General features: G+C 38.9%; 1 protein-coding gene across 2 annotated transcripts; it reads right to left on the bottom strand.

The window, feature by feature from the left end:
• Positions 1 to 3,619: 3,619 nt before the first annotated feature.
• TLR4 (toll like receptor 4) lies at positions 3,620 to 14,654 on the bottom strand. Of its 2 annotated transcripts, none has more exons than XM_063082329.1 (3): positions 14,568 to 14,654; positions 9,915 to 10,081; positions 3,620 to 5,979 (listed from the first exon to the last, which is right to left on the bottom strand). In XM_063082329.1, the coding sequence occupies exons 1-3, from the start codon at positions 14,652 to 14,654 to the stop codon at positions 3,735 to 3,737; spliced, it is 2,499 nt and encodes an 832-aa protein (XP_062938399.1). In that variant the 3' UTR covers positions 3,620 to 3,734. The 2 variants fall into 2 exon arrangements, with proteins under 2 accessions (XP_062938399.1, XP_062938398.1); XM_063082328.1 differs by having other exon boundaries at positions 14,562 to 14,654.
• Positions 14,655 to 14,897: the final 243 nt, after the last annotated feature.

Below are 14,897 nucleotides of genomic sequence, written 5' to 3' on the forward strand. Positions count from 1 at the left end.
TAATAAGAGATTCAAATATGGTTATAGTTGTGTGACTGTGTTTCAAGTCGTAGGGTATTAGAAAAACTTAAGGCATTCTAATTAGTATTAATTTCTCTCTAATCCACCCTTCATCTCTCTTTCATCCAGAGGGTTTAAATAGCTAAAAAGAGCCAATCCTGGCCTGACTTTCCTTGTTCTCCCCCGTGTATTTCTGTCCATAACATTTATTTCCCTTCTTGTCCACCTCACCTGCAATTTCCAGAATTCTCATCTGGGACAGACGACTGACAGGAAGGAAGCCAATGTTAACCTTGTCTATAGGAAACTCCTTTCATGAGGGTACTTCAAAAAGTTCATGGAACAATTTGTAGTATCTCCTAATTCTATTTTTCCATGAACTTTTTGAAGTGTCCTTGTATATTTGCTTGAACTAACACACATTTGCAGAATGTGTACTTAGATAAGAACACAAGTAATACAGCATGAACATACATAAATTCACACACTTTCAAGCATACTCAGAAACAAAAGCAGACATTTGTGGGTAAGCAATCATGTACAAACACAAGAGTAGAGAACCTTTCTCGAACAGCCATAGACATCCACATCACATGCACGTATTCCCCATGGAATACAATCACACTCTGTTCCATGCAGGTTTGATCACACAAACCCACATGCTCTCCCATTCACAAACACCAGCAGGAGCACGTAGAGGCACATTCACAAATGTATACATCTACTTTCACTAGCATGTGAGACACAGAAACACACTCAGGCATGTGCAGCTACCCCATGCTAAACCTAATACACTTCAAAACAGTTGCAAACATATTCCTGAGTGTAGTCATATTTCCAATTTTAACAACTGGATTTTCTTCTCTTTTCTCTTTTACAACTTCATTGAGGTATGATTAATATAGAAACAACTGCACATATTTAACGTATACAATTAGATGAGCTCAGACGTATGCATATACCTGTGAAACCATCACAACAATCAAGGTAATATATATATCCATCACTTCCAAAGGTTTCCTGTGTCCCTTTGTGGTTTTTTTTTTTTAATTTGTGTGTGAGTGAGTGAGAGAGTGTGTGTGTGTGTGTGTGTGTGTGTGTGTGTGTGTGTGTGTGTGTGTGTATTAAGGACATTTATCATGAGATCTGCCCTCTTACAAATTTTTAAGTGTATAATACAGTATAGTTTATTATAGGCACTATGCTGTATGGTAGACCTTTAGGACTAATTTATTTTGCACAACTGTAACTTTACACCAATTGAACAACAACTCCCCGTTCCCTCAGTTTCCCCTATCTCCTGGCTCCTGATAGTCACTGTTCTCTTCTCTGTTTCTACAAGTTTGACTACTTTAGTACCTCTTATCTGTGGAATCAGGCAGTATTTGTCCTTCTGTGACTGGCTTGTTGCACTTAGCATAATGGCCTCCAGGTTCATCCATGTTGTCACATATGGCAGGTGCTATGGGTTAGATGTGTCCCCCAAAAGTTCATGTATTGGGAACTTAATCTCCATTGTAACAGTGTTAAAAAGGTTGGGAAATCCTATTATAGTAATTGGAAGGTTGGGCTTTTAAGAGTTGATTAGATTGTGAGGACTATACCCTCATAAATGGATTAATCCATTGATGGTTTAATGGCTGGTCATGGGCATGATTATGATGGCTTTATAAGGAAGGCAAAAGAGAAGCTTAGCTCACTATAGTTCAGACCATATTTATCATGGGACAACCTGCATCACCATGGAAGAAGGTCCTCACCAGATGCACCACCTGGACTGCGGACTTCCTAGTTTTAAAATTGTAAGAAATAAATTTCATTTCTTCATAAATTACCCACTTTCAGGAACTCTGTTATAAGCAACGGAAACAGACCAACATAGCAGGATTCCCTTTTTAAGGCTGAATGATGTCCCATTGTATGAATATAGCACATTTTCTTTATCCATTTATCTGTCAGTGCACATTTGGGTTAGTTCTATGACTTGGTTGTTGCAAATAGTACTGCAACAAACATGGGATTGCAGATATCTTTTTGAAATTCTGATTTCAATTCTTTTGAGTAAATACCCAAAAGTGGGATTGTTGTATCATATGATAGACAGATCAATTCCTGCCTCTATGATGGACATAACTTAGTAGGTAATAATTTTAGAATGACATGAAGAGAGCCTTTTTAAAATTTTTTCAGGAACTTCCATACTACTTTCCCTAATGGCTATAGCATTTTACATTCCTACCAACAGTGAACAGTCTAGGAGGAGTCCAATCTCTCCACATCCTCAACAACACTTGTCTTGAGATATATATCAGGCCTTCTATCTAACTGGTGTGTGGTGATGTCTCATTGTGATTTTGATTTGCATTTTCCTGATGATGTCTTGATTGCTCTTTCTCGGAATGTACCATTTCTGGGGAATTGGGTGACTGTGTTTTTCTAAGAATCCCCTTACCACAAGCCCCATTAACCCTGGGCACTTTGCTTTCTCAGTGATAACATCCACTCTTTCCTAGCTGTGGTCAAGGAGTGATGCCCAACAGGAAGCAGCAGCGTGTACTCCCCACCTTGAATTGTTTCACAAGCATGTCTCCTGGCAGTAGGGAGGGAGGGCTCCCAGCCCTCTATGTCCCCTCAAAGGGATTCACCATTCCATCAAACGACACTCATTCTGAGAAGGAACTTCTGCTGCAACTCATTTCAGGCGGTCACCCCAGCTATATCAGCCCATATATTTCTGGAATCATGAAGAAAAAGTGACCTCCTGGGGTCATCCCATTTCTTTTCCTGCCTCTAGCCCAAATTGTGCAATATGAGATAAGGAAGTTAGACTTTTCACCCCCCTATTTTTAAAAGTGCCCCTTTCAACTCAATTATTTTTAATGCTGCCTCTATGATGGTCATAATTTAGTAGGTAATAATTTTAGAATGCCATCAGGTGACAAAGTGATAGAGTGTATTTTACATACTTGTTTGAAAAATAGTGGTTAAATATGAAAATTTCGAGCATGTCTCTAACAACCGTATTTATGATGTCAGTTTATAGACAAGACCTGAAAAATGAGAACTGGATTTATATAAAAAAATGCATCAGGGATTATTAGTTAATAAATAGAACATACTAAGGAACGACCAAGATATTTCTGAGCATGTGTTAAAAAGGTTTCCTTAGGAATTAGTTACAAGACTTTAGCCTTTGTAAGAAAATTGACTTAAAATGGAAGGGGGATCCTGGGTCAGACGCCTCCTGACTCATCAAGTAGAATTTAAATTCTGCTCAATAGAAAAGGGAAAGGTGAGCAAATACCCAGTTCAGCTGAAATTACCAAAACTGTTTTAAGATGGCTAAAATGCAATACATGATGTGGTTTACATTCAAAAGACTCAGGAGGAGAATAATATCCCTTTATGCTCTCACTGGGACCCAGTCTCTAAATTCTATTCCATTTGATGAGATAAGAGTTGAACTGACTTTATCATGAACCCTTGGCTGAGTTGATTGACATATCCATCTAGAAAGATTCCATATTTTAGCATAGCATTTATTCCCTCTGCTCTGTAAACTCCATGAGATCAGCAGTACTGTTGTGTATCTTGTGCACTACTGAATCACTCGCCCTTAGCATAATGCCTGGTGCAGTGCAGCATTTAATACTTGTTAAATGAACAAGTGTTGGGTCCAGTTGGACAAGAAGCACCGCACAGCTTTTTCCTCCTCAGGGGGAAGTTGTTGCTTCTTACTGGCTGTTTTCTGAATCCACTTTTCCTTCTGGACTCCTTGCTTTACCATCCAACAGAGCTTTTCTCAGTCGTCTCCAGAAGATGGGCCGCCACAGTACATTGTCCTCCCACTCCAGGTAAGTGTTCCTGCTGAGAAGACGATACAGCTCCACCTGCTGCCGCAGCAGGGACTTTTCCACTTTCTGCAGAACAATGAAGATGATGCCAGAGCGACTGCTCAGGAACTGCCAGGTCTGAGCAATCTCATACTCAAAGATACACCAGCGGCTCTGTATGAAGTGCTGGGACACGACGACAATAACCTTCCGGCTTTTGTGGAAACCTTCCTGGATGATGTTGGCGGCGATGGCCACACCTGGAATAAAGTCTCTGTAGTGAAGGCAGAGATGAAAGGGGGGCACCCCTTCTTCTAAATTTTTTACGAGCTCATTCCTCACCCAGTCCTCATCCTGACTCGAGTAAATAACAAAGGCATCATAGATGCTTTCCCCTCTACTGTACTTTTTGCAGCCTGCAAGAAGCATCAGGTGAAAATAGAACTTATAGACTAGAGCTACTACAACAGATACCACAAGCACACTGAGCACTGACACACTAATAATGGTCTTGCTCATGTGACAGGTGGCATTCCTAAAAGCCAGCACAGGCATGTCCTTCATATCCGAAGGTGTCGAACATACCATTTGTTCAACTTCCACCAAGAGCTGCCTCTGGTCTTTGACCCACTGCAGAAAGCTCTGGTGTTCACAGGCACAAGCAAAGTTATTCTCAGTAAGATTTAAGAGAGCTAGACTATGCGGAAGATGCTGTGGTTCTTGTCCTTTGGAAGCCACTATGCGATTGAAACTGCAATCCAGGACCCGGAGGGAGTACAGATGTTTATAAGGACGTATATCCAATGACAAGAGGTTGTTGTGACTCATATTTAGTAACTGCAGTCTGGGGAGTGAGTCAAATGCTCCCTGGGACACCTGTTCCAGTAGACACTCCGAGAGGTCCAGGAAGGTCAAGTTAGTCAGCTTTGTGAAGATATTTGGAAGGAAGTTGTCCTGGAAAGAATTGCCAGCCATTTTCAAGATTTGAAGATTGATTAAACCATCAAAGATGCCGTGGAAAACAACTCGAGTGTGCGTATAAGAAATGTCAAGGTAAACGAGGTTGTTGAGTGATAGAAACACTGGAAAATCACTGCTCTGTTTCAAAGTGGAATGCCGGAAGTCCAGATATTCTAGTTGTTCTAAGCCCAGGAAATTTGAACTCATGGAAATAATACCATTGAAGCTCAGATCTAAATGCTTCAGTTTGGCTGTGTTTAAAACAGCATAAGAACAACAACCCTTGAAACTCAAGCCATTTCTACTGAGATCTAAAATCTCAAGATTTGGTAGGTGAAGTTCTGCAAAGGTGTCCCCACCTCTGTTGGCAGTGAAAATAAACCTTTTGAGAGAAATGTGCTCCAAAGTGGGAAACTTTTTCAATTGACAATTAACCAATTCTAAAGATTCCCATCTGAAATTTTTAGGTATGCCTTCTAGCCTGTCAAAATTCAGACTCACCAGAGAAATGGCAGAAACATTTGCCAAACAATTAAATAAGTCAATAATATTATCCTGGGATGTATCTAAGAATGCTAACCGGAATTCTTTAATGATCAAATTGCACAGTCCCTCCAGGGCAGATTTTTCAAAATCTTCCACTTCCCTTTCATTTTTAAATTCTCCCAGAACTAACCGATGGACTTCTAAGCCAGCCAGACCTTGAATACAAATTTTCATTACATTTGTACTATTAAAATTACTTCTCAAAGTCAGTGCATGAAGCTTAATTTCCTTAAAAGCACCAGGTTGGATAAAGTCTATTGGGTTCAGGGACAGGTCTAAAGAGAGGTTGAGTAGGGGCATTTCATGTAGAACCTGCAAGTCTTTACGATAAATATTTTGAATCCTGTTTTTAGAAAGGTCCAAGTGCTCCAGGATGGGCAAGTTAGAAAAATATTTGGGTAGCTTGAAAGAATGGATAAGATTGTGAGCCACATTAAGCTCTTTCAAGGTTTTGAGATGTCCGATGGGGAAGTTCTCTAGAGTGGCTAAGTTTATCTCCACAACCACCAGCCTCTGCAAACTTGATAGTCCAGAAAAGGCTCCCGAGGCTAAACTCTGGATGGGGTTCCCCGTCAATACCAAGGTGGAGAGGTGGTTAAGGCCCTGATATGCATCATCTTCAATCATATGAATTTCACACCTATAAGGAAAAGAGATACAGATTTTATAATATTTCCGCTAAATAAAAACCCCAAATAGAATAACAATCCCAGTCATCTAGCTTGTCATTCAGGTGTGATGGGCGATATGATTGTGAATAGGCAAGACATCAAGCAGGACAGAGGATGATGGTGTGACAAATAAGGAGTCCTGCAGATTCAGTCTCATCATATTGGCCACAATGATAAATTCTTTTTGTCACACAAGGCACATATGCTAAGCAAAGACAACAAATCCATCGTAAGGAAATCAGTTAAAGATCAATAATTAGGGCACATAAAGATTGTGTGGTTGATAGAGTACATAATACCCTTAGATCATGTTTACCCACTTCCTGCCACACCTAATTGTGTTTCTACATCTGATTGGTACAGATGATGTGGGTAGTTGCTACTTGTTAGCCATGATAAGTGACTGATGAATGCTAGTTTCAAAGATATAAAAAATTACATATATGTGTCATGCATATTCTTAATGCTTATGAAAAGTTCTGCATATATGATAGATACTTGAATGTTGTCATTATCACAGGTAAACATAGGTAATTGGTGATAGGAATGGATTTTGTGGAAGAAAAAAAAGTGTACTATGAGTTTGCATAAAGGGAACTGATCTAAACTAGGGGGATCAAAGCAGGCTTCTCTGAGAATGCTGAAGTTGAAATTTAAAAGATGAGTAGGAGTTAAAGAAAAAAGAAGGTGAAGTAAACAGCAGATAAAAAGCTGTAAGGTAGGCAGCAGCCATAATATAAGTAGGTACCATGAGAAACAGCTTCCATGGCTGGAATACAGAGAGGGAATTGGAGGGGTATGAGATAGGGATGTGGAGAAAGGAGGTTCTAAATAAGGCAGAGGATTACAGGCCAGATAAAGGGTTTTGAATTTTATCCCAAGAGAAATGGATGTCATGCTACATACAATGTTCATAGAGATGTACTAGAGGCAGAGCTCTTATGCAGCCAAGAGCAAGCCAATGATAAACTCCTGTTAGCATTGCAAGTGCATGTCAGTTATGATTTGCAAATAAGTTCTTTGCTAATCCAACCTGAGTTACATTTACGATGTTCCCCAAATGTCCTATCCCTTTCAAGAGGTCCATGGATAACAAAAGCACTTTAGCGCAACCTTTTGTATTTATTGGTAACTGGATATAGAGGGTACTGAGTGCAGTAGAAAGAACTCCAGAAAAGGGAGAAGACAGCTGAGTATTTGTACCTCTGCCGTCCTCTCTTTCCATGTAATTCTGGGAGTCCCTTTTCTTCTCTGGGCTTCAGTTATCACATTTTTAAATGAGGCAGCTGAACTCAATTATTTCTCAAGTTCTTTTTATTCAGTTACATAATTTCATAGCCCATAATCTTATGTATTTATTGCTGTATCCAGTAGGCATAACTGGAAATGTCTTGCTTTGTGTCTCATGTCTCTGTCTCATTACACAGGGCTTTCAGCTTTAGAGAAGTATAGTGTTAAGACAAGGAGAGGATTTAACTTGGAAGAAGGAAAGGCAAACCTGAATCTCTGGTTTGCTGCTATATTAGTCTGTTTTTGTTGCTTATAACAAAATCCCTGATTTATAAAGAAAAATGATATTTATTGCTTGCAGTTCCTGAGGCTGGGAAGTCTAAAGTCCATCTGGTGATGGTGAAAGTGACGCAGGGGTCTCACATTGCAAGATGGTGGAAGCAGAGAGAGCAGAGAGAGCAAGAAACAGACTCTCCTCTTCTTTTTAAAACCCTCAGAACCAGGCCCCTGACCCCCATTTTTAATCCATTCACTACTGCACAGTCCTACAATCCAATCACCTCTTTAAGGCTCCACCTTTCAATTACCATAATAGGATTTCACACCCTCTTAGCAATCACACTGGGGGTTAAGTTTCGAATACATAAAACTTGAGGGACACATTTTAAGCTTCAGGGAGTTTTGGGGGAACATAATTCAATCCACTACAGCTGCCCACAAGCTATGTGAATATAAACAAGTAAGTTAAACTCTTCAAGCCTGTTTCCTCATTTGTGAGAGAGAGAGAGAGAGAGAGAGAGAATTCTTTATGGACAAAAAAAAAACGTTCTGCCTGGTCTATCACAAAACATTCTTAAAGGACTAGTTGTGTTACTGTATGTGAACACTGTATGAAAAGGCAAAGGATATTTATTGTGCTATTGCGTTCTTGCCCTAATTCAGAATTTCCTATGGGCTAACCAGAGGGGAAGCCGGCTTCTCTCTATGCACATATTTAAGGCCGCTGAGGAAAGCTCCTTGGATATATGATGGATAGAAGATGAATTATAAGGAGCATTTGTTTTGTTTTGTTTGGCAGTTGGCTGGTACAGGAATTTGAACTCTTGATCTTGGTGTTATAACAACATGCTCTAAACAACTGAGATAACTAACCAGCCCAGGAACATTGTTTGATGAGAAACTAGTTCTTGTTTTAAAAGTGAGGAGTGTTGGGTCTAATTCAATATGGTTCTTGACAAATTTCTTACTCAGAAAACTGAAATTTAGAACAAAATTAAATGCTATAATAATAATATTTAATACTTACAAAATATACTTTATAAAATTTTATATATATATATATATATATATTTATTTATTTATTTATTTATTTATTTATTTATAACATGTTGGTATTCATTACTACATTTAACCCTGTGGGTTAAGTTTTGTTATTTCCATTTAACAGATATGAAAACTGAGACTCAGGGAGATGAAATGACATGCCTCAGGTCACATGGTTAGAAATGTTGAAGGAGGACTTGGCTCAGGTCCTCTAACTCCCACAGGGCTCTATGCTACTACCTTTAAAATGTGCCATTCTTTGTTTGTTATACTCTATCAGTGTTCAAGTTAGAGTACAAAACATCAGATGCTCACTCTTCTACAGAAATGTCTGCTTTGAAAAGGATTTTCATACTATGGCCTTAGTCTTTATTAAGAATTTCTATAATGAAAATATACATATAATGTTTCCGCATTTTTCACAAACCATTATAGAGAATATGGTCTATTATTTAGTTCAGTTTTTTAAGAAGGCCTCTGATAATGAGAACCCTTTTAGTATTCAGTTCCCTCCAAAAAAAATTATAACTTTCCCTGCCCCATTGAATGATATTCTTCCCTGCATTAAGGAAAAAAATCTTAGTCACTGTTCCCTGCCCACAGCTGATGTTTTTCTTGATCTTGACATCTTTCTCTTTGGGTTACTTGTCTCTTCCTAATTTCTTATCCTCTGCCCCACTTTCAATATTGCAGACATTATCGGAATCCCACTCAGTTCACAAAATCTTTTTTGACCACCTACCAACCACAGAGGAGACTTCTCTTCTGTACAACACAATTTGCTATCTCTAGTTTGAACACAGTTTATCACCTACTGTTATATATCACCATCCTTATCTCAGTTTCAAAACCTAAAAAGTCTGAATTAGTTACCATGTATTGAATGTTTACTATGTGCCTAGCATCACGCCCAGGACTTAAACATATTAACACTTTCAAGAGGATATACGCCCTTTTTAATAACAGCGGCGGTATGTTATAGATCAATATATTCTAGTTTTCTAGCAAGAGTGTACAACATATAGCAAGTGGCCAATTCACATCTGCTGATGAAAGACTTTAAGTTAATTTTCTTTCCTGAATTAAAAAAAAAAAAATCCAAAGGTGAAATTCTCCTTAGAAATTGTCTCGTCCAACTGCCCATTGTACAGATGAGAAAACTGAGACTGAAGAAGAATGAAGGAGAATGAAGGTGGCTTGCCCAAAGTTACATAGCAAGTAAGACATTTGTTGAATAAATAAATAAGTGAATGAAGGTGAGACTCCACTAGCTAGGCTTTCTGGCTCAAGAATGAAATCATACAACAATGAACATCTCACCATGTGCAGTATGTAAAAGCTCATTCATTACCTGGATAAATCCAGCACTTGCAGTTCTGTGAAGTTGGCGAAGCTATGGCTGCCTAAGCGCTTCAGGGGGTTAAAGCTCAGGTCCAGGTTCTTGGTTGAGGAAGGGATGTTACCAGGGATTTTGTAGAGATTCAGGTCCACGCATTGGTAAGTACTGTTAGGAACCACCTGCAATGATCACACATTAAATGTGGTGTCTTACTGCAGGCACCTCCAACTCCCCTCAGGACCCAGTCAACCTTCTTTCATCCATCCATCTTTCTATCCATTTATTCATACCTTAATTCATTCATTTATTCATTTATCCACTCATTTCATACTTATAAAATGATTTACTCCAAATTAGGAAGGAAAAAGCACCTTCTATGTACTCAATGTTCTAACCTTTAACAATAGCAACATTTAGCAAGGAGCAATGGCATCACGTGGTGAAGGGCTGAGGCGCTAGGGTCCAAAAGCTCTGGGTTTCGTACCACCTCTTCTGTGTGATTTGGGGCAGTCTCTTTTTTCATCCTCAGTGAACCTCATCTTATCATATGTAAAATACAGGTAATAAAATATCCAATATCATTCTACCTCCACCCCTATCCCCACATTGTGTACAACTTGAAAAGACCACCAGTCAAGATGCCCAGAACTTCCCTCGCTGTAGCCCAATTTTTGACAATTGCATTTTCTCCCTTCGCTCATTGACCTACGAGCAAAGAGATATAGAAGTGGGGTCAGGGGTGGAAATCTTTGGAGTGCATGGATTCCAGTTGCGGAACTTAGCTAATCAGATCAAGTGCTTTATGCTTCCCTGGTTCCTGCGCTGGTTTCTATCCTACTTTCCTCCATTTTTTTGTAAGCCTCATTGTCTAACCTCCTACTTAATTTCTAAATTCTCTGATTTCCTTCAACAAAATTCCTTTCTTAAGCTAGCTAATTTTTGGTTTCGGTTGTTTAAAACCAATAGAATCTGTTTAAAGGATTAAATGAGATAAGTTATTTAAAGAGCTTATCTCAAAGCATACTATAGTGTAAATGATCAATAAATGTTAACATTAATTATTATTAGTGATTATTAATCCTTCACCATATGCCAGCATTATATACTTTAACTTAATCTTCAAATAAACCTTTTAGAGATGAAGGAAATAGAAATTCAGAGAGATGAAATAATATGCACAAAGTCACAGAGTTCATATTTTCAGGTCCTCACTTCATTTGCATGTCTGCTTAAATGTTACCTGTTACAGGAGCCTTGAACACAATACCAGTTAATAGAGAATGATGTTGTCAGGCACCCCTCTTTCACTATCTTTTATTTTCCTTCACATGATGTTTTGCCATCCAACTTTATGTTGTCTATGTGATTGTTTCCTATGTATTGTTCATCTCCTGCAGTGGATTGTAAGCTTTGATGGTTTTGCTTGCTGCTTAGTCTCCAGCACTCAGAATGGTACCTGGCAAATACTTGACACTCAACAAATGTTTGTTAAATAAATGAATAACTGATTGAATGGACGTTTGCTTAAACCCAAATTATAGGCATTTTCTTCTAAGCTCTATGAGCAATACAAAGACAAACATGATATGGCTCCAAACTTCAATGAACTCAGTCTAGAGTAAGAATAACTGTTGGTGGGACTGTAAATTAGTACAACCATTATGGAAAACAGTATGGAGTTTCCTCAGACAACTAGAGAGAGAAGTGCCATATGATCCAGCAATCCCACCACTGGGTATACATCCAAAGGAATGGAAATCATCATGTCAAAGGGATACTTGCACTCCCATGTTTATTACAGATCTATTTACAATAGCCAAGAGTTGGAGCCAACCTAATGCCCATCGACAAACAATTTGATAAAGAAAATACTGTATATATAGTCATTGGAATACTACTCTGCCCCCAAAAGGAATAAGATTCTGCCATTCACAGGAACATAGATAAACTTAGAGAAAATTATGTTAAGTGACATGAGCCAGACACAGAAAGAGAAATACTGCATGTCCTCAGTCATAAGGGGAGCTAAAGGAAGAAAGAAATAGATAGAAAGAAACAGACAAACAACAATCACAATAATATGTTGAACGTCTGAAAAAAAGAGAATAGAAGTGTCGTTATTAGAGGTGGGACAGGGGAGGGGAACTGGGGTTAGCAAGAAATTGGTTAAGATCACAAAGATCAGTTATGTTTTGTAAACATGAGTATATTAATTATCCCAATTTGGTCACCATATATTGTACACAGGTATTGATACTCAAATCTGTATACCACAAATATGTATAATCAATTATGTTTCAATTTTTAAAAAACTATCAAAAAAAAAATAGAAGCAAAACTAGCTGTCTAAAAGAACCATAAAACAGTCTTGGAAAATACGTCCTCTGGTTCAGAGAAATTAGAGATCAATTCTGAATCCAGGGAAGGCTTCCTAGAAAAGGAAGATCTCAAGATAGGTCTTGAAAGATGAGTAAGATTTGGATACATGGAAAGCGGAACAACTACATTTCATAGGAAGAGAACAGCTTGATCAAGGGAGGGGTGGAAAACGAATTCAGATCAGCTGACGAATGGAGAAAGTAGTGAAACCTAGGCCAGAGGGGAAGTCACAGCCAAATCAGGAGGGCCTCAGGCTTTGTCCTGCAGCAATCCTTTCAATCACTTAATACATACAAATTGAGCAGCTACTATGTGCTAGACACTGGGAGTAGAGTGATAAATAAAACTAGTGATGCTGCTGCCTTCCTACAGGTTCCATTCCAAAGGGAAAGACAGGCAATGAACAAATAAACAAAAATACCTAATGATGAACTATGGAAAAACTAAGGCATATATAAGAGGATAAGAGGTGAAAAAGCAGGGGCTGGAGAGCTCGCCATGGGACAATCAAGGAAGACTGCCCTGAGGTGGAGATATTTAAGCAGAGATCTGAATGAAGTGAAAACATAAGCCATGAAAATGACTAGAGCTGCATTGTCAAGTACGGCAGCCACACACAGCCCCACACAGCTCTTGAGCATGAGAAATGTGGAAAGTCTAAACTGAAATGTGTGGTGCATGTAAAATATATTCTAAGGTTCATAGCCTTAGCACCAAAAAAAAAAAATCAAAATCTTATTAATAGTACTATTAATACACATATATTAATAGCACACAATATATGTATTTATAGAAAACATTTTCAAATAATATTTCAAATATATTGGGTTAAATAAAAATATTATCAAAATTAAATTAACTTATTTCTTTTTAATTTTTTAATGTGACTACTAGAAAATTTAAAAGTACGTATGTGGCTCACATAATACTGCCATTGGGCAGCACTGATCTAGGAGAAAAGCATTTCAGGTAAAGGAAATAGTCAGTACAAAGGCCCTGTGGTAGGAAACTGCTCTATTGGCAATGGAGCGCTATCAGAAGTTTTTGTAAGAAGAGTAATTTGTTATATCCAAGCCTAGGAAAAGAACAACAGATAACAAACAAAGGTATACAGAATGGATTAAATAAGCATCAAGGTTAGGGAATGAGGGCTGCCCTAGGGTGGCACTGAGAGGACATGAGGAAATGGTCAGGATCTAGGAATTGACAGCATCAGGTGCATGGGGAAAGGAGGAAGTCAAGGGTGGCTGTAGTTTTATCCCAGGGTGACCCAGATTGGAGGATCTATTAACGGCAGGAGGGACATGGAGAGGAGGACAAGGAGTAGGACTGTGGGCAGGGAATTTGAGATAATAAATTATCTTTATCACATATTAAAGTGCTATTTTCTCCCATGTTCTCAACTTCAGAACTCCAGTTAGCTAGGTTTCTCTTGAGTTTTCTGACCCTGCATCACCCTAAATCATTTTCTTAGCTGCTCAATTCTATCATGGATTTCTAAAGCAACTGGGAAGTCCATGCAGGGGAAAAACAAAAGAGATTCATCGTAAATGAGAAAACCAACCAGCTCGCTGGTATTCCACTTAGAAAGAAATCATTCACTAGCTGACATTTTTCATGGTTCTCTCTCTCTTTTTCTTCCCTGTTTGTCTCTCTCTTTATCTCTTTTTTGTCTCTCTTTTTCTTTTCCATCTTATTTTATTTTATTTCATTATTTTATTTTATTTTATTATTATTTTTTTTATTTTATTTTATTAATTTTCTCTGGAACAAACTAAATGACTGGTACAGAAGTCTGAAATCCATTTAGAAAGTTCTTTTGTGAAAGACAAGAAAAGCCATCTTCTTCCTGATATTGAAAGGGGCAGAGCGCTTAAAACAGAGTGTACAAACCACCAGCGAAAAGAAATGACAGTGAAGCAGGCTTCTTACAACTCTCTAGTGAGGTGCACAGCATTATTAATTCTCTTATAGATGTGAAAACTAATCTCAGAGAGGTTTAATAACTTCTGCAATGTCACACAGCCGGGATGTCACAGAACAGAAATTTTGAACAGGTCTGTGTAACCTAAAGCACCTATTAGCACTCAAAAGTCCTTGGCTTCCTGTCAATGCCCTGCAACAATGAGTGATTTAGTGCCTGTGGCTTCTCACATCTTTAACTCCTTTTTGCAAAATAAACTAACCAGGGCACTCAGTGGGAAGTCCTGGGCAGGGAGCATTTTTTCAGAAGCAAGGGAAAGCTCGCTCGCAGGAGATCAGCTGACCCCAACCACGTACCTCCACGCAGGGCTCCCAGCTTTCGGGCCTCAGGCAGGAGAGGAAGGCCATGGCTGGGATCAGAGTCCCAGCCAGGCGTGAGGGAGGCATCATCCTGGCATTTTCTGTGACCAGCAGCGGCCGTGTGAAAACGTGACGCCCGGTAACCACCTGGCCGGGCAGAGTCTCCGAGGTGCTTGTACCTTCTCTCCTGGATCGGTGCCCCACAGCAATTAATGTATTCAAAGCAGTTATGAGTTAAAGGGCAAGAGGAAGTGAGAGTGGCAGCCTTAGCATTCTGGACTTCTGTTTCTCTAATATTTATCTCCCCGTCACAGGAGAGGAAGTTAGAAGAAG

The sequence above is a fragment of the Cynocephalus volans genome, chromosome 17, assembly GCF_027409185.1.
Source record: "Cynocephalus volans isolate mCynVol1 chromosome 17, mCynVol1.pri, whole genome shotgun sequence".
NCBI classification, from domain to species: Eukaryota; Metazoa; Chordata; class Mammalia; order Dermoptera; family Cynocephalidae; genus Cynocephalus; species Cynocephalus volans.